Here is a 20,548-nt window from a genome sequence, read left to right as displayed (position 1 = left end):
TTGAATATCTTAATGAATTCTTCATGTAATTATTATTTTATTATTTTGTAATCTCATATTTTTAGGAAGTTGTGTACCAAATCTCAAAGTAATTTATTAAAATTTATCTGAGAGGGCGCCTGGGTGGCTCAGTGGGTTAAGCCGCTGCCTTCGGCTCAGGTCATGATCTCAGGGTCCTGGGATCGAGTGCCGCATGGGTCTCTCTGCTCAGCGGGAGCCTGCTTCCTCCTCTCTCCCTGCCTACTTGTGATCTCTCTCTGTCAAATAAATAAATAAAATCTTTTAAAAAAAAATTTATCTGAGAAAAAATTCTATCATAAGTAAATCTCCATGGAAACAGTGCTGTGGTGTTCTCTTGGTGTCCTAAGTTTCAGTAGTTGTGACAGAACAACCTGGAAATTAGAGAATTGAAGCAAAGTAGATTGCCTGACGGTAAAATTCATGATCAGAATACGATTAGCGTTTCCTAAAGCTCAACTTTTCTTTATGAATTAAATTAGCATATACATGACATATAAGATGAACTTCATTAAGATGAAATATTTAATGGAGTCCACCTCAAGAATAAAGATTTATCAACTGGTGAAAATAAAAAAATGTTTTCTTTAGATTGTTTTATTCTTTCCAAGCTTAACAAATACTCAACTTTGGTAAATAAGTTCTAACACTAGTATATAATATTTAAGATACTTCATCCCCATTTTACGTGTCTTTTCTTTTAATACTACAGGCTTCTTTTATAGCAATCTAAATTTAGAATCATCCTTTTAAATTGTCTTTTTTTGATAGAAAAAATTACGCCGATCACAACATGCCCGAAAGGAAACAGAGTTCTTACGGCTCAAGAGGACCAGACTTGGCCTGGATGACTTTGAGTCTCTGAAAGTTATAGGAAGAGGAGCATTTGGAGAGGTTACTTCTTTTTTAAAGGCACTGCTGTTGAAAATATATAGCTTTAGATAGCTTAAGATATGTATTCCAAAAGGCTAATATGTATTAAAATAGCTTAATGTATCAGAATAGTTTAATATTAAGAATTCCTAAAAATACAAGCAATGGTGAATTGCAACACTGATCTCTTTAAAAGAACTTACCTTTTGTTCCTAAATCAATAGTAGTGATTGCATAACACTGATAGCATGGTCAATTTTTACATTCTAGGTGCGGCTGGTCCAGAAGAAAGATACAGGCCATATCTATGCAATGAAGATACTGAGAAAAGCTGATATGCTCGAAAAAGAGCAGGTATGAGTTCTTTTAACACACAACCAAAAGGAATACCACTGACTAGGTGTTAGAGTAAATGTTAATATTGGAATTTCTAAAAAGAAGTCTACACATCTTATTGTATAGAGTCTATTAATTTTTTGATAGCCTGTTTTGTTATTTCTCAATTCTTACAGCTAAAATTTCTTCCAAATTTATAATCTGAAACTGTATTAGCTTGTTCAGACTGCCATAACAAAATACCACAGACTGGTTGGCTTAAACAACAGAAATTTATTTTCTCACAGTTCTGGGGGCTGAAAGCCCAAGACGAGGGTTCTGGCAGGGTTTGAGTCCGGTGAAGCGGTCTTCCTGGCTTGCAGATGGCTGCCTTCCCACCAGGTCCTCACATAGCCTGTCCTTGGTGTGTGCACAGAGAGAGAACAGAGCGCTTGGGTTCCTCTTCCTACAAGGATGCTATCCTCCTCTCCCTCTCTGGCCTCACCTAACCTAATTGCTTCCTTAGAGGCCCCACCTCCACATTCAGTCACCCTGAGGGTTCATCATCATGGGAATTTGGGGTGGGGGGTGGGGGGTGTACACAAACATTTACTCCATAACAAAGTACCTTCTTTTCTGACTTCAGTGAAAATAAGAGACAGTTCTCAGTTTCCTTAATCCCTATCACATATAAGCAAGACCAGTCTTCTGAGAAGTTGCTGATTTAACATATTTCCAAAATCTGTAAACCACCCCCTCCCCCAATGTCATACTCCTGGACTCTCTATGTTTCCTGTGCCTTAATGCAGCTTAAGGGTGGGCCATAAATCTGAGAACATCAATAGTATTATTTATGTGTTCCCCTCTGTTTCTAGTCTGGATAGAGGCTCTAGAGAACCCTAAATGGATTACATATGTTAGGGCAGGTCTCAACAACTGGATATAGAGGGAGGATGGCCCCTCTCTCTACCTAATGTTCTACTTCAGTCTTTCAGTCCCTGTCTAATGCTTACTTCAGAGTTCAGCTTTTGACTGAACAAGTTACAGAAGAGGTTTAGGCGAAAAGACCAAACTGCAGGTCCTCATCAAACTCCTCGGATTCTCCTTTTTTTGATTCTAATTCCTTCTCCTCAGCCAGGGCAGCCTCCGTGGAGGGAGCAGGACTTCCTGCTGAGGTGCATCTGCAGCCCTTTGTTTGCGGATGAGGCTCCGGACATTGATGTTGACCTTGGCCAGGGGCCTTTGCAGACAAGCCTGGCCAGAAAGCTTCAGCTTCTACACCCGCTGCTCTGATGACGGCATTGATCTTATCCTCTGTGACTGGAGGATGAGGGCTGAGTAGATAGATGCTGGTAGCAAGCCAGAGACAGAGGCCCAGTGCTGTACCCACACGCTGCTAGTCACCAGAGGAAGTGAGGGTCTCACCCAGCTCGGTCCTGGCTTCCTCAGAAGGAAGTCAGCACCTTAGCAGCAGCTGAGGAAAGTCCTGCCTAAAGCTTCCATAGTTACTATGGCAGTAAATATTTATTTTTATTCAAATATGACCCACCTTGAATTTTCACTGCATTCTTTTACTTTGTTTCTATTCCCTGTGTTCAACAAGTATTTACGGGGGGCCAATGATGGGCCAGATGGGCCTGTGGTGTTATAGATTAACACATAGGCGGAATTAACGGGACAAACCTGATCCTTATTTTTTTTTTTCTAGTACTGGGGACATAGCTATCTCAAATAGTCATGATTGTGAAAGACTACAAAGAAAGTTTGTACAAAAGGATAAATTGATACAGATGATCTGGCTTTAGGAGGAAGAATTAGATGAGGGAGTGTTTCTTTGAAGAGAGAATATTTGATGGAAGATAGAATAATGAGAAAAAATGACAGAAAAGATCATGTAGAACAAATATCCGGACAGCAAATACAGAGGTCCTGAGGCTAGAAGCCATTGTGGCTAGAATTCAGTGCACAAAGAATGGTAGGAGAGGTAGAAAGGGAGCAGATCCCAGAGACCTCTGAAGGCCAAGATAGAGCATTTTGGTTTTATTCTAAATGCAATGGGAAGACGCTTTTGTTTGAACAGGGGAATGGTATGTCTGATTGAGGTTTTACAAAGATGAATCAATCCCTTTGCTTGCTGATGGGGAAAACAAGAAGTGAAGGAGAGAAGGTGATTTAGAAACTGGTGAACCACTTTCAGCCGGGATGGGATTGTAGCTCACAGCAGAGAATCTGAAGAAGAGTCTGACAGATTAAGTATATGTTTTAGTGGAAGAGCCCTCAGGATTTCCTGTGGTGTCCTGTACATTGGGGGATGAGAGGATGGGTGAGGATAGTGAGGAAAAAATGGAAGAATCAGGATAATACCTAGAGTTTCATTTAAGAATGGGATACATGATGGTGTTGTTTTCTGATTTAGAAAAGACTGAAGAAAGAACATTTGGAGATAGCGGGAATGAAGAGTTCTCCTTGTGGCATATTGAGTTTGAGCTGCCTGTTAGATCCAAGAGATATTGAGTTCACAGTTGGCTGGAATCTGGAGAGAAGTTTCTCTAGAAATATAATTTGGAAGCCATCAATATATTGACCATCTATTGGGGACAAGATGAAATTGCCTAGAAAACTAGATAGAGAAGGAAAGAGAGCCTATATACAAGCCCTAGGAAAAAAAGGCAGAAGAGAAGCCAGCAAAAGGGACCAAGAGGGAACCTCTAATCAGGTGGGGGAAACTGAGAGAACATGGTGTCATGGAAGCCAAGAGAAGAACGTGTTCCACATAGCTGAATGCTGCTGAGAGAGTACAAGAGGAAGACAAGCCAGTGGATGTCACAATATGGAGATTTTTAATAACTTGGCAAGGGCATTTCCAGTGGTTTGCAGTGCAGAAGCCTAACTGAAATGGTGAGATAGAAAAATGGGAAGCAAAGAGTGGGGAATGTGAGTGCAAATAAATCTTTCATGTGAGGCAATACAAAGAACAGATTTATAAAGGGAGACTTAGGGTAAAAAGGATTTTCTTTTCTTTTTATTTTTAAAGACAGGAAATGTTTTGATTCTGATGAGAAGAATGCATTAGAAAAAGAAATTGAAGGTCCAGGAGAGGGGAGGATAACTATAGGAATACACTGGAAGACAAAAGAGTTGGGGTGCCTAGATGAATCAGTGGGTTAAGCTTCTGCCCTCAGCTCAGGTCCTGGGATCGAGCCCCTTGTCAGGCTCCTTATTCAGCAGGGAGCCTGCTTCTCCCTCTCCCCTCTGCCTGCCGCTCCCCCTGCTTTTGCTCGCGCTCTCTCTCTCTGTCAAATAAATAAATACAATTTGAAAAAGAAGAGTTGATCTTTGATAGGAGTGGACGTGTACCTATCCATTAAAACAGGAAGAAGATGCAGAGAAAATGGGAACAAATGCAGGTGGTTGACTAGCAGCCTCAGGTACCATGTTTCTGCCTGAGTGCAAATAAGTGACGTCATCATCTCAGAGTAGAGGAGGACGGATAGCTTGCTAGAGGCATAAGGAGGGAGAATTTGTGAAATGGTCACAACTATTGACTTAAAGGGTGGGAAAGCAGACTTGCCGGGGAAATACAGTTGAATGCCTGTGGAGATTTGCAGTTATAAATGTACCACGAAACCAGTTGGCATAGTTGGGTGACCTTTCTGTAGAATACTTAGTTGCTCTGGGGTAAGTAGAGAATAGACAGAAATGTGAGTCTAATTAGGGTTGGTGTTTTGCCAGGCAAATACAAGGGAGGAAGGGGACGAGGGAGTTCAGAGTGTTTGCAAAAAGAGTGATTATAATGATGGAATCTAGGCTGGGTAGAAAAAGATATGAGATAGTGAGGAGTAATAGAGAAAAAGTTGTAGAATCCATGGAAGGGAGATTGAAATATAAGAATAAGAGATCTGGAAGATGAAAGGTGGAAATAGAGTTCCTCAAAATGGAGATTTTAGAGGGGGTACAGTTTTAGCTGATGAGAAGGCTAGGACGACTACCATGGGTGGCTGAGGTGCAGAGGCAGAAGAGATCTTGGTAGATGAGGAAGAAGTCAGTAGATAGGGCATTTGATGGTTCACACTTATGGAGGTTGAAATCCATCCATGAATGGAGAAACTGGAAAGGAAGTTGATAGTGAGCGAGGAGCTGAAGTTATGAGTGAGTGAGTGAGAGGAATTGCCCAGGAGCTCTGTAAATGATAGCCTTGAGGATAGGTGATGGCTGATGGAGTTCCACAGTGTGCACTTCAAGGAACTGCAGAGAAGGAGAGTGCCACAATGGTATGGAAGCAGCATGAGAATGAGCAGGAAACCTACCCCTTGCCACATAAGGCGTGAGAGGAGAACAGATCTTCTTGAGAGCTCACTGTACAGGAAGACAGAAATGACAACAGCCTGAGGAGAAGAATCATCAATTAGGATGACAAGGTGAAGGAACTGTCCAGAGGTGAGATGATGGAGGACTTTTTTGAAGACATGCCAATTCCATAGGGAAGAGGCTGGTTTGGAACTCAAGGAAGGTTGAAGTATTACAATGTATTAGAGAATTACAGATAATGGTAAGAATAAAGGTCTGGGTCAAAATGTAGAGCCTCAGAGACAAAGAGATAAACAGGATCTAACCAAGCCATATGGGATTAGTCCTGGATGGGGTTTTGGAGAAGGGACAAAAGGAGCAGTTCATTCCAGTTTTAGTCTTCAGCTACTAACCACATGTGGCTATTCGGTGTAGCTAGTCTGAATTGAGATATGCTGTAAATGGCAAATATATATCAAATTTTGAAGTCTTCCTACCAAAGAAAACTCAATAATTTTTATATTGATTATGTACTGTAATGATAACATTTTGGATACATGGAGTTACATAAACTATATATAATTAAAAATATTTCACCTGTTTTTATATTTTATGTGGTTACTAGAGAATTTTAAACTAAGTCTGTGGCTTGCATTGTATTTCTTTTGGACGGCACTAATCTAGAATATTTTGCCAGAAGTTGAAGAGCTTCTGATCACTATTCATTCCGGAATGCAGGGAAAAATCTCACTGGAGCCCAAACATCAAGTCTGTTTTGCCCCCTATATAAATTAATCTGCATTTGCAACCACTGAATTTCATTTTAGGAAACCTTTTACCACTCAATTCTAATATGTTATTATGTGAAGTTTTTAATTACATTTACTTTAATACTAACCAATCCACAAAGTAGCAACTTATCTCCCTGATATTGTGGTACTATGTGCAATAACTTCCTATTCTTTGAAAACATCCTGTAATCTAACTTCAAGATATTTAAAAACAATCAGGCCAAGTTGATGACATAACTTTTCCTGACAGCAGCAGATGCAGCATCAAAGGTTTAAGGGTTTTCCTTTACTAATCTTACAATGCTTTGTAAAAAACCATTGGTAGGAATTTTGATACCATTGTTCAGTCTATGAAACAGATCCAGAGAGATTGTAAAGTTTTATTCATGCCAGAAAACAAGTTCTTAGTTTTCAACTGTTTTTCCTGTGCTTTGATCTCAGAGCATTTATTGTACTAGGTAATAAACACAGTAATCCCAACTATGACATTTTAAGCAGATCATATTTCATTACTGTGAAAAGGCTTAGGAAATCTGGGTTCTCATGTGCTTTGGGCCAGAGTTCATAATAATGCACAGTAAGAACAGCAAAAGGATAAAATCAAATATTATTGTTAATCTTTGAAGAGAAAATGTATAAATATATTAATGCAAAACATCTGAAAATTGATTATACCAACCCAATAAATTACCCAGTTTATAAAATTTTCCAGTCTATAAAATGTTCATATAAAAGTATCCTTAGTAATTGTATGTCTGACAAGTCAGCAGCAAAACCCCCAAAGTCACACTAATTTGCTGTGGATCATTTTAATAGATATTATAGAGGTTTTTATATTTCAGAAAATAATATATTTGTCAAGATAATACAAAGTTATTATAAATGTTTCTACTTGTTAGAAAAAGAAATAAACCCAAATGTTTAAAAATCACATAAGGCCCCCCCCTTTTTTTTTTCTTACTAATAGTAGTTAAAAACAGTCTGCTAAGGATCTGCAACCTGTTAAGGCATTGCTTACTAGTTTTAACTTTCAAAAGTCAGGCCAGGGGCGCCTGGTGGTGTGGTCGGTTAAGTGTCCGACTCTTGATTTTGGCTCCGGTTTTGATCTCAGGGTCATGAGATCTGACCCCAAATCATGCCCTGCACTCAACACAGAGTCTCCTTGAGATTCTTTCTCCCTTCTTCTCCTTCCCCATCTGCTCCTTCTCCAGTTCTCTCTCTTTTTCTCTCTCAAATAATAAATAAATAAACCTTTTAAAAAAAAAAAAAAAAGGCCAGGGGCTGAAATTTGTATAACAAAGCCAGGATCCTTAGCAAAGAAGGATTCTGGTTGGAAAGTTTATGGACTAATAATTTTCCTACCTCAGAAGTATCAGCTTTCTCTAACATACCTGTGGATCCCACCTTTCCAGGCCTAAAGATAAAAGATTTCCTGAGGCTCTGTATATATAATGAGGATATGAACATGTGTATGTATTTCAAATCTTTTCTAAAACTCCCTCTTTCCTTCATGATTGTTAAGGAACTGGATGGGTCTCTTAAGAGGTCAACTTGAAAGATGTGTAATGTGTTGCAATCATTTTTTCCAACTACATCCATCTAGGTGGCCCATATCCGAGCAGAAAGAGATATTTTGGTAGAAGCAGATGGTGCCTGGGTAGTGAAGATGTTTTATAGTTTTCAAGATAAGAGGAACCTTTATCTGATCATGGAATTTCTCCCTGGAGGTAAAAACAAACATAATAGCAATGACAGACTGACACAAGCTCATCTTTACATGTAATTATTATCCTGTTGCTTAGGTTTTTTTCTTCTATTCCTAGCAGTCATGGTTTTCCTGTAGTTCCTCCCATAATAATGCTAATTGTTACCACAAATCAGATTATTTTGAAGGAACGATACATTTGGCACATTTTAAATACTATCAGTCTGGTCAACAGGGTATAGTTAGTTAGATTGTTGCAAGTCTAGAGTTAAGAACAGTAAGTCACTAAAGAGAAAGACAAACAACCTAATGGGCAGATAACATAGAAGAGAAACTCTGGCTGGCCTATAAGTACATAGGAAAATGTTCAACTCTGCTCATACTCAGGAAAACGCAAATTAAAACAAAAATGAGCTACCATTTCATCTGTTTCTGATGAGACTGTGGGAGAAACTGGCCTCTCTTTTATCTAAATTAATCTCTAACTCTTATGGAGAGCAGTTCATAGATACCGGTGGAGTTGAAAGGGCATGCGGCTTACAATCCTACAATTTTAGAACTAGCGTAGTCCCTGGAGATTCTCCTGGACACACGCACAGAGACCTGCAAGACCACGGAAGCATTTTTGTGATCATGAGAAACCGCAAGCACGATAAATGTCTGTCAGCAGAATGGATAAATAAAATGTGGCATAATTACATGCAGAAATATTTTACAGCAGCTAAAAGTCAGGAGCTCTATCCATTTCAATAAGATCTCAGAAACAGTGGAGTAAGAAAGCAAGCTGGGGAATTATATGTACAGTTGATACCATTTATGTAATTTTTTAAAATATGAAAGAACATAATTTCATAGATTAAGATATATGTATATGAAAACATATTTTAAAAATCAGCTAGAAGGATACCCACCAAACCAAGTCCACACTAATGGTTACTCAGCAAAAAGGGAAAGCGGAATAAAATGGGATGGAGGACAGAGAATACTTCTACATTTTTTAAAAAAGATTCAAAGCATCATAAAAAATATTAACAGTTGTCATTTCTGAGCTGTAAGTTCACCATTTTTTATTCTTTGCCCCTTTTTAAAGAAAAAATTCCTTGAAAATAAAAGAATGTCTTTTTATGGGATAATTTTCTATTTTTTGATGGACTGAACAGCTCTGAACATTTTTGAAACTTGAATTTGAAGGACTCTATCCCATTTCCAGGTGTGCTTACTCTGATTCATTTCCTCAGTTCAGCATATTTTCCTCAGCAATTTATTATGGATGTTGAGTGGTAGATATTACTTTATTATCACCTACTTTCTGCCTTAAAAATCATCAGATGTCATGAAACTTTTGCTAATGCAGTGACACTTTTTTTACTTGGCCCTAGAGATGGTTGGCGGTCTACTGGGTGGGTCGTACAATGCAGAAATGAGGCAGAGGTTGTACAGATACAGAGGAAGCCTGATGTGCTTCTAATACATGATACTTGGTTTCCCTTATGGAGGTGACATGATGACATTGCTAATGAAGAAAGATACCTTGACAGAAGAGGAGACACAGTTCTACATTTCAGAGACTGTTCTAGCAATTGATGCAATCCACCAGTTGGGTTTCATCCATCGGGATATTAAACCAGACAACCTTTTATTGGACGCCAAGGTATGTGAAGAAACTGGTGAATTATTGGGTTGCTGATTATTTTAATGGAATAATAGAGCTGATTTTGTGATTGAATGGGCAGCTACCATTTATATTATTGCTCAACTATGTGATGTCATAGAATGATGTGACAGGAAAAGACTTGGCAGTGAAAATGACCTCAAGGGAGGATGGCTATCTTTGTCTTCTTCCATTTACTACTTTTAACATTCGTCATCATCAAATATTTATAATTTTACTTACCACCTGTAGGAGTTTTTATAATGCTAAGAATTTTTATAATGACTGCCTTAAGGCTTTTGTTTCAAAGTTAATATAATCTCTTGATTTTATTGGATTTTTTTATAGGGTCATGTAAAATTATCTGATTTTGGTTTATGCACGGGATTGAAGAAAGCTCATAGGACCGAATTCTATAGAAACCTTACACACAACCCGCCAAGTGACTTCTGTAAGTTTGATTCTTTTTTCCTGTGTGACATAATATAGCTGGTTTAATTCAGCATTGTTGAGCACTGAAAGTTCTCTTCCTCTCCTCATTCCGTAAACCAGTGTATTTACATGTATGTGATTTTGTTTTTTGGTGGAGTTTTTCCCCTCATAATTACAATTCTCTCATGTTGAAATTAGCATTTCAGAACATGAACTCAAAGAGGAAAGCAGAAACATGGAAGAAGAACAGGAGACAGCTGGTAAGTTAGCCGGGTCTCTAAGAAAGATTGACCTGGTCCTAAAAGTTCACTGGGGTTTTGCTTGATCATTTTGTATCTTCACAATGATTAGTACTTACTTTGTAGCAAGGATAGAACTGCTTCTGGGGTCACATAGTTCTCTTAGTTTCTCTGTAACATTTCCTTGCCTAAAAAGTGAATGCTGATATTTACGTTGTGATTTAACTTTATAGCATTTTATGGCTCATACCTATAATTAAGCAGCCCGTTTACTAGTAATTAGCACAATATAAAACTCACTGAGATGAATGTGATTGTAGTGAATGCCTTGTGTGTTCCATTTTTTGTACTTGTTCTGAAACAACTGCCAGTCAGCATAAGTAAGGTGGTTGTGTGTTTCTAAGGACTTTATAGACAAGGTAAACAAGAAGTTTGGCATATTAACAGATAAAACAGATAAAATAAAATTAGAAAGCAGACTTTACCACAGATAAACTTAATTATCTTTAAATGGAAGTCAAGCCCCACAAAAAAAGCTTTTGCCCCACACTGTTTCTCCTTTATTACTTAGCAATTATAAGAATTGTTTGCCTCTTTTCCTCTTTCCTTTATCCTATTAATTAGGTCCATGCACATTCTCAGGGTTAGGAATGTGTCTTTTGACTTTGTTTTCTTGATCTCTTGTATGCCCGGCACATAGAGACACTCCATAAATATCTGTTAAACTCAACCAAGTGATGAAATGGAAATTAATTTAGCATTCCCTCTGAGTATTGGGTGAGCTTAACAGACTGGACGATAATAGTCCAATACCCTCTCAAACCAAATAGTAAGACTTTGCTTGGTCAAACTCATTCTGTCAGTGGCCCAAGTAATTAACTATAAGCTTCCTGTGCTCATAAAACATTTCAGTGTTTTTAAGAGTTAGAAAAAAAGAATTTTAAAACTATGGAGCTATGAATTCATGACAAAAAACTTCCTTCTACTTCTAAATGTGCCACTTTCAGATTAGATTTTACCACTGAGAGAAGAATTGCAGTATTTCCTGCTTTTAAGGGGAAAAGTGAATACTGCTTAAAAGTATGGTGGGAATTCGACTTAACACAGTATTCACGGGTGATTCCTGTTGTCATGTTTTATATTCTTGTGGCCATTATCATGACTTCTACAATGTTTATTTACCAAGGGAGAAGTAGAGGGGACTTGTGTTTGGGGCAGGAAAATCCTTTGGCTCTTGCATCCCCCCTGCCAACTAAATGCCAATCAGCAATCACCCCCACCCCCACCCCGTGCTACCCTCAGGTCCTTGAAATGATGAAATCTGCTGGCACACATTTTCAAATGGTCCCTGGCATAACTGCCCTTAATTGAGAACAACTACCATAAAGAAGTTGTTTTTGTAAGATTTTATATGAATTAAGAATGAAGCACTCCATTGCTTTCTGATGGATAAGCAGTGCCCTGGAATTAGGTTTATTATGAAAATACCTGTTGTTTATATATACAGCAGGTTGTAGTTTCCAAAGCACATTCCTTTTCTTGTTTCATCCTCCTGTCAACTGTGTGTGATTACTGCAGCTTCCTGTAAGCAGAAGCCGAGGTTCGGAGTGCGTGAGTCGCCTGTCCCAGAACTCACATGAGTAGTGAGTGGTGGACTCGGCCCACTGGGTTCAGCCTCTTTATTCTTTTTGAAATGGATGGCTAACCTTAAAAATGAAACAATTATTGTGCCAGCAAAAGTGGGTTTATTCGGGAATAACAGAGAATCGCAATTTGGGCAAGCTGTGGCAAAACCGTTGGCAACTCCAACAAATAAAGAAGAAAACTTGTATTTTAAGAGAAGAAGGAGGATTTGAAAGGGGCTGTTTTGAACAAGAGTTCACTGGAGCAAAGCAGGAGTTGAGGGTGGTGAAGGTCTCTCCTTGGCTGAGTTGCAGGGGTGGCTGCTTCCGCACAGGAGACGCAGTGTACATCTTTCCCTGTTGGGGCCCACAATAGGTGATTCTTTGCCTGTTCATGATTCCTCCGATGGGGTCTGTAATTGACAGTGAGGAGTACAGCAGCATAGCTACCCCTTCTGGCATCCCGAGGCCACTTTTGTGAGCTGTCCTTCTATTAATTTTCACAGGATTTAGGGCTAAATATATAAATAATTTAGTTGAGCTTCTTGGAGAGGGGGTGATGGGCAGCCAGAAATCATATCTTAAATAATGTATTCTGATTCGGTACCTGTCACTAAGCTTTCTACATGATAAACATGTGAAACAAGTATTAAATGCAAAATTAACTGCTGTATTGCTTTTTCCAATAATGAGCCATACTCGGATCTTTTAACAAATGTTTAAAGAATGCTGGTTTGATAAGCTTTTCCTTTGTAGGCATATTCCACAGTCGGGACACCAGATTACATTGCTCCAGAAGTATTCATGCAGACTGGTTACAACAAGCTGTGTGACTGGTGGTCTTTGGGAGTGATTATGTATGAAATGCTAATAGGTATGTCTTATCATTTGTTTACATATATACTATAGAAATTTCCATTAGTGCCACGGATGGAACATATTACAGTTATGTAATGTCTGAAATGTCTGAACTCCTTGACATCCCCCAATGTCAATAATGATAAATTCCAGTGAGCTCTGTAGCAATTCAGGAACAGGGTATTTAACCAGAATTCCCATGTGTCAAAATTGCATCTACATGGCCTTTTGGATAAAGGGGGTGATGCTTTGAATCCTTTATTTTATTGCTTTTATTAGCGATTTTATTATAAATCGATGAATGGTGACATTTTTTATTGCTGAATAGAGCACTTCTGGCTATTTTTCCCCCTATGACACCTACATAGTAGGTAGAGCATATTTGATTATTAAAGATGATAAAACTTGTATTTTCTCTCATATGCAGGATATCCACCTTTCTGTTCTGAAACTCCTCAAGAAACATATAGAAAAGTGATGAACTGGAAAGAAACTTTGGTATTTCCTCCAGAGGTACCTATATCTGAGAAAGCCAAGGACTTAATTCTTAGGTTAGTGCTTAAATCCCTAGAGGAGTTTATGGTATTTTGAAACTTCACAGGTACCTAAAAAGATTGAATTGTCCATTTTATTCTTGTGGGAGGAAAAGGACCACTACTGATCTATAATGTCAAAGAGATCAATAAAGAAAATGTGTTTTTTAAAAACTGCAAACAATTAAAAGGAAGCATGCAGTGAAAGTATAAGAAGAGGGATGGTGTCTTGTATCATTTCAAACGCCACGCCTGTTGGTACGCAATGACCTATTTCGTTAAAGAGAAAAGAGAAAATAAATCGCTAGTAGCAGTGCCTATCACAAGTCTATATATGAAATTCTTTCTAAGCAAAGGACTCCATTCTGTTTCTCAACTAAGATGAAGTTTGGTATTATTGTGAACAGCTGCAAGGAATATATATTGGGACAACCTATGAGAACAGCTAATTGACAGCATATTATCAAAAATCTTTAAACTGTCTATGACCATTGACCCAGTAATTCTAGGAATTTTGCTTATGCAGACAATTTGATGTGTGTAAAGATTATCATGATGTTTTTAGTAATGAAAAATTGAAAACTAAGTGTTCAACAAGAGTGGACTGGCTAAATAAACTAATATTTCCACAAGCAAATTTTAGAATATGAAGTTAAAGAAAAATATATAATGATTTTGGGAAGTTTTCTCAGTATATTAAATGAAAAGAATCACCCAAAAAAAGTAACTACTGTGCTAACACATAGTTTTAAAAATTGTAATAAAAGACTAGAAGGAAATGGCTTCATACTGTTTATAGTGGTTCTCTCTGTACAGTGCAATTACAGAGGATTTCTGTTCTCTCCCACATTTCCCACAGGAGACAGAGCTGACTTTGGTAAACAGAGGAAAAAAATGAAATGTTTGGAAAAAAAATGGAAATAGGGTACTGTATATGTAATTTGCATATGATCATTTCTGTTTCCATTTTCTAGATTTTGTATTGATTCTGAAAACAGAATTGGAAATAGTGGAGTAGAAGAAATAAAAAGTCATCCTTTCTTTGAAGGTGTAGACTGGGGGCACATCAGGTATGCTCATAGGCTTCCAACGGGAGAGACCTAAGTAAAATGTTTGTTTGTTTGCTTTTACTAGGTTTAGCAATCAGTTTGTCTCTGACTCTGCTAAATACTCATTGCTGTTACAGTGTTATTAAACCAGTGTTCTCTGGACTACGTAAGCGAGACTATAGCTAAATGACTGGTTTTAGCAAATGCCCACTGTAAAGGGGAAACCACCTGCTGCGCACCTGTTTCGATTTTTATATTCAGAGTTACGGGATGCAAGCTGATGTCCGCACAACGGGGATGTAGTTTTATTTCACACGAGAACTCCTCATTTTTGTCCTATTCTGTCATGCTGTATACTGCTCCTTTCTCTAATATACCATCTTCTTTATGAAGTTATAAGAAGACACAGTCCCTTTTTTTAAACACTGTGAGAAAAGTGAAATGATGCAAGTAACTTTTAAGAATTTGCTTGCAATTGTTAATTGTAAGCATCAGCCTTCAATTCACTTGGTGGCCAAAGTACCTTCAGTAGTTCTGGGCTGCTCTCCACAGAGTGAGACTTCCAAAACAGAACACTGATCATACCCTTTTCTTCCTCCCCTTTGCGCTTAGAATAAAATTAAGGCTGAGGCACTGCTTTCAAGACTGTGGGGTGTGGCTTTACCCTCATCGGTCCCAGTGGCATCTCTGGGGTCGTTCTCCTCCTCTCCCCTCAGGGCTTTGCCCTTTGCTCTTCATTCTGCCTGAAATGCTCTTCTCTCTCCACTCGTTCTTGTCCGCATTCCTGCCCTTCCTGGCCAGCATCTGCCCCTCCTTCGAGACAGCCTAATGTGTCACAGGCTCCAGGCTCATCTTCACGGGAACTCCCACAGTGTGCCAGGCACTCGACCTGCTGTAATAACAACTCGTTTGTTTGGACCACTTAATGTTATGTCCAGCACTGTTCTGAGGACTTCATGTGCATTTTTTATCTTATCCTCATAATAAACCTTATAAAATAGGTACCATTATGATGCCTCTTTTACGAATGAGGAAACTAAAGCACAGAGAAGTAATTTGCCTGCAGTGCCACAGCCAGTAAATAATCCAGCTAGAATTTCTTTTTTCTTTTTTCTTTTTTTTTCCAGCTAGAATTTCTAACTAGAATTGGACCCCTGGGTGTCCTGGTTCTTAACTGATATGCTGCATTACACTCTGTTCCTCATCTCACTGGACAGAATGAGGATTCCCCGCTTCACAGTTGGAAGGAGAGCCCATTTGTGCAATCTCTTGCTTTGATAGTAAGGAAATAGTCACAGAGCAAGGAGTTGCCTGCCTAAGGTCATGCTGTTAGTTAACGACACCAGAGTCTCTGGTTCTTGTCACTGAAGTAATATACATTTATTAAGTTATCACATTAAGTATAAAGAAATTGGAATGATTCTGCGAAGAATACTTAGGACTTTAAGTAACTGGCTTTGTTCACTTGTCCCCTAATACATCCAGTTAAGTACTTGTTGAAAAAAATAGAAGCAATAAAAATGGATAGCTTCTTTTAACTATTTCTATTTTTAAACATTGTTAGCATGGTAAGATAGTTTCATGACTGATTTTTTTAACCTTATCTCCCTGATTCCCTTAACATTTATATGGCAGAAAGTTTTAGATTTAGATTTCATTGCAAATGTGTAGTCCCTTTGCCCCCCTTAATTTCTCAAAGCGCTTTTTGTTTTTCAAGTATCTTTATTTTTTAAAGTAATCTCTATACCCAGTGTGGGGCTTGAACTCATGAACCTGAGGCAAAGAGTCACACACTCTACTGAGCCAGCCAGACATTCCCCAAATGACTTTTAATCTCTGGATCCTTTAGTAGAAGAATTCTTTCCTGAATTGTTTAGCTAGAATCCAGTACACACAATAGCCAGCATACATTATGTAATTATGAAATTGTTTGAACAAAATCTTTTCTGTTCTACATTCCCTTTCATTAACTCTTATTTTTCCACTTTAAACAAAACAGCATGAGAAAGTCTGGGTATAAAGAAATAAAAATTCCAAGTAAATGGTCATGTTTTCAGAAAATATTACATCCACTTCACCGTTTTCAAGTCCACAATAAATTCTCTTGACTCTTCTATTATCTATAGAACAGGAGGCAGAATTTGCAAGTAGAACTGTTTTTGGAAAACAAAGAGTTAAATAAAATTTGCCATGCTACTCCTTGATCCTTTTTTTTTTATAGGGAAAGGCCAGCAGCAATCCCTATAGAAATCAAAAGCATTGATGATACTTCAAATTTCGATGACTTTCCTGAATCTGATATTTTACAACCAGGTAAGATAATCTGTGACAAAACTAACACTTCACAGTCTGTAAAGATGCCTACAGGGTCGCTAATGAAATTCCTTTGCTCTTGGTTAATTTTCCCATCTTTCTAGTGCCAAACACCACAGAACCGGACTACAAATCCAAAGACTGGGTTTTTCTCAATTATACCTATAAAAGGTTTGAAGGGTTGACTCAGCGCGGCTCTATTCCCACCTACATGAAAGCTGGAAAATTATGAATAAAGATCACGTTCGCCCACAACCAAGAGAACTCAGGTAGCTGCATCACCAGGCTTGCTTGGCATAGATACCAATACACTGAAATACTCCCGAAGACGGTGGTGCTTATGACTACAAGAGGAAATTCTACAGGATTAGGATTTCTAAGACTACTACAGGAATTGGTTGGCAGTGCCAGCTGGCTTTTGTTTTTTTTTTTTTTTTAATATTTTATTATTTGTGTTAACTTTATTATACGAAGGTACTGGAATAAAAGAAATGTACGTCCCTTTTTAACTGCACTGCCTACACGCATATTAAGGTCCATTCTGCCTGTGTGTGCCGTGGCTTTGTACTGTAACACCTCTGATCAATTCAGGAGAAACATATCATTTAAAGCAACATAGGCTAACCTGTAGGTAACACTGCAGTATTGCTGTTTTACTGCAAATCTTATGGGTCTAGATAATCAAAAAAAGCCATCTTCCATAGTCGGTGTTAGAATACTTGCCCTATTGGTTTGGACGTCTATAGAATGAACAGACATGAAGACAATTTCTGTAATGGTTTTAAGAAATTTTAAAAAGGAAATACACTGGTTATTTAAAAAATAGAATTTATCATCATGTTATTTCACAAACTGCACAGTCGGGAGTGACAAGTTTATACTAAAGAGGAACTTTAACACCTTCACTCAAACACTCCACTAATATATTTACTTTGCATTCAGAAATACTGATGACCTTTATATACGTAGTCTGTATACTCATAGGGAGATGTACTGTATTATATAAAATGTAAAGTTGCTTTTCTTGTGACAAAAGGACTTCTTTTTTAACAAGAGGACATGGCATTATTTTGATTTGATTATGGTGAGTTGAATTTAAGAAATGACCATGAAGGCTGCTTGTAGAACTGGTGTATTTTTATTAAACTATTTTTTTAAATGTCAAACTTCTGATCATGGAAATGGACTTGTAGAGAACAAAGAGCTATCTACTTTGGTTTTCTAGAAAGTTGTTACATATCATGGCTGGTTAACTTTTCTTTTGTTTGGTGAAAATCTTTCCTTTGATAGTACTTGTATTATTGTGCCATTATTTTCTTACACTCCAAATGTACCAAAGATCCTGAACAGAGTGGATGTTCACAACTGAGGAGAAATTTCCTTTCCTGTGGGAATGCCATATTCAGATATGACAGATCTTTGATAGTGCTCAGCTTATTCAAGGGCAATATTGTTCATGTTCAGCTACATCACTATGGTTAAACTACGTGGAATTAAGGAAGTAAATGCAGGCGGCGGTGGGGGGGCAGATGAGGGGCGCCAGTGAGGTTGTAAGGATAGGGGAGATGATGTCAGCATCAAATTCTCTAGCTCTTTCCTGAAGAATTAAGTCACGCTTTTTAGCTCAACATTTTATTCTAAAATGACTCTCTGAGGTTTTGGCTTTGTAAGTACTAGTTAAGGAACAATACTTTATCAAAGAATGACCTAATGTTTGTCTTAACTGTTAATTGATACAATTGTAACCATGATCTGTGATCAAAATCGAAAGTGATGGTTTATTTGTAGCTATGTTCTTCTTAATGGGGAAGAACTGCACAGGATCATTATGCAAATCTACAGAAGCTTTTATAAATGCTGCTGCTAGGTAGCTCCACAATATTTCAACAAGGCCATGCTGGTTGGTTCGTTGGTTGGTTGGTTGGATTTTCTACCCCCCCCCCCCCCCCCGTTCTCTCTCTTTCCTTCTTCTTTCCACTCTTTCTTTCTAGTATTTGTTTGGTACTTATTATATGTTCATCTAATAGTTCATCTCCATTTTTCTCATTTGGATCATGTGGCTGAGTATCTAGGAGAGAGAACTATTAAAATTCTAGGGTTATCTCAATTTGACCAGCTCTGGTTCTTCTAATTATAACTCCCTCTAACTTTAAAAAATGCTGTAACTGCTACTCAGTTTTATGAGATTTTTCTCACCCCACCGCATCCCCCCACCTTTTAAAAAAGACTGACTGTTTTGCTAGTGTAATAATGAATGAGTAAGACAGGAGGAAACTGCATCATTTTCTAGTTGTAATATGGTAACTATTCTAGCACAGAAAAATGTCATTAATAATTCAAGTTGACCATGGAGGGGGGTTTCCTAGAATGGAACTGAATTACCTGTTTGATTTTTAATCAAATAAGAGAAGAGCATGTTGTTTTCCATCTCCCTCATTTTTATTAGCAGGAAGAACTTGGAAATAATTATGATTTCTTGGCAGTGGAAGGGCAGTTCTGGAAAGTTGACTTTGTTTAGAGTCTCATTTTTCTCTGGAGTTAACAGAGTGATTCACAATCTTTGGGGTTTCCTCCTCGTCATAAGCATTTCTTAAGTGCCTATCTAAAAGCAATTAAAGACTGTGTCTGCCCTTTGGAAGCTAAGAATTTGAGTCATGATGCAAATTAGCTAGGTAATTTGCAGAGTACCCTCAAGATCAAATTTTCTCTATTATACACTTACCATGTTTCAGGTGAACCATTTAATTTAAATGACAAAACCCTATCTAATCAACTGGGCATAATGACATTTTCTTTAAATTAGACTCTATTTTGAATTAAAGAGTTTTATTATAAACTGTGTGTTTTTGGTTTTTCTAAGTATATAGAAAGCTTGTATAAATCAGATTTATTGATTTCCTGATTTAATGTAGACTTCAACTTTTTTATTAAAAAAACCTTTGTATTAAAGCAAGTTATGTTATTTTTCTTTTATGCTTTTCTTACTAACATACTTTAAATTTATTGAAGCATAGTGCTATCTAAAAACAAGGAATTTCTTATAAAACAACCTTTTCTGAATGAAATATATAGCTGATTTTAATAAGCTAATAGCTGAATGAAAAATAACATGTGGAAAATACAAACTTCCTTTGGTTGCTAAGTCTGAAGATAGGGTTTCATTTATTTCTATAATATCATACTATTTCTGTTTTTAAAACATCTATAGATCTTTGTGTAAATCAGTAAATGTAAAAATTTTTTAAGTTCATTAATTTTTGAGGTTTTTTGGTAGAAAACCTTTAGACAATCAAATCATATCTACTGGTAGAAGAACCAGCTATCCATCTTTTGATGATCTAATGAGTTGAGATTTTAATCAGGAGAGAAGTCCCCTAGCAACTAAATCATATTCGCTCTGAGGTGTTAAGTTTCAGAATATTCAGAACAACTGTTTTGCTATAACCATGACTATTTCTTCTCGTCTTTATTTAACATATATTTTCTCTTTAGAAGTGCACTTATTTCTAAAAAGTTTTAATGAAACACTTAGAACAAACATAAATACGAAACACTTGGGACTACTAGATATATTTTAGATTTTTATGAAAAAATGTGAGGGCACATTGCCACTTTAAGCAGAAATGAAGTAATAAAAATAGTTCTTAGTTTTTTTTAAAAAAGCAATATAAATTATTCAGCAGTTGTCTAGAAAAACGATCATCAGGCTGTCAAGTGCTGTGTGTAGTTACCGAGTTTCAAAAAAATGTTTTGGTGACATGAGGCCTTTTTCATTGAAGGTAAGAAAAGAATAAAAACTATGTTTATAATATTTCTGTTGGTGAGATGTTTTGGTTTTATTTTCAAGTTTTGAGACAGGTGT

General features: G+C 37.4%; 1 protein-coding gene and 1 pseudogene across 2 annotated transcripts in view; one reads left to right on the top strand and one right to left on the bottom strand.

Moving 5' to 3' along the window:
* The window catches only part of STK38L (serine/threonine kinase 38 like), an 86,263-nt gene extending 65,766 nt beyond the window's left edge, over positions 1–20,497 (top strand). For both annotated transcript variants that reach the window (XM_044229159.1, XM_044229160.1), the window contains exons 4-14: positions 790–912; positions 1,162–1,245; positions 7,888–8,011; positions 9,486–9,640; positions 9,989–10,091; positions 10,271–10,332; positions 12,690–12,807; positions 13,219–13,342; positions 14,299–14,394; positions 16,595–16,686; positions 16,791–20,497. In XM_044229159.1, coding sequence (XP_044085094.1) covers positions 790–912; positions 1,162–1,245; positions 7,888–8,011; positions 9,486–9,640; positions 9,989–10,091; positions 10,271–10,332; positions 12,690–12,807; positions 13,219–13,342; positions 14,299–14,394; positions 16,595–16,686; positions 16,791–16,918 — 1,209 coding nt within the window. In that variant the 3' untranslated portion in view covers positions 16,919–20,497. The remainder of the gene's footprint in view (positions 1–789; positions 913–1,161; positions 1,246–7,887; positions 8,012–9,485; positions 9,641–9,988; positions 10,092–10,270; positions 10,333–12,689; positions 12,808–13,218; positions 13,343–14,298; positions 14,395–16,594; positions 16,687–16,790) is intronic.
* Positions 2,155–7,673, bottom strand: LOC122892270 (annotated as a pseudogene).
* Positions 20,498–20,548: the final 51 nt, after the last annotated feature.

Source organism: Neovison vison, chromosome 12 (assembly GCF_020171115.1).
Source record: "Neovison vison isolate M4711 chromosome 12, ASM_NN_V1, whole genome shotgun sequence".
Classification (NCBI taxonomy): Eukaryota; Metazoa; Chordata; class Mammalia; order Carnivora; family Mustelidae; genus Neogale; species Neogale vison.
The sequence above is the reverse complement of the archived record's forward strand: the minus strand, read 5'-3'. Positions and strand labels throughout refer to the sequence as shown.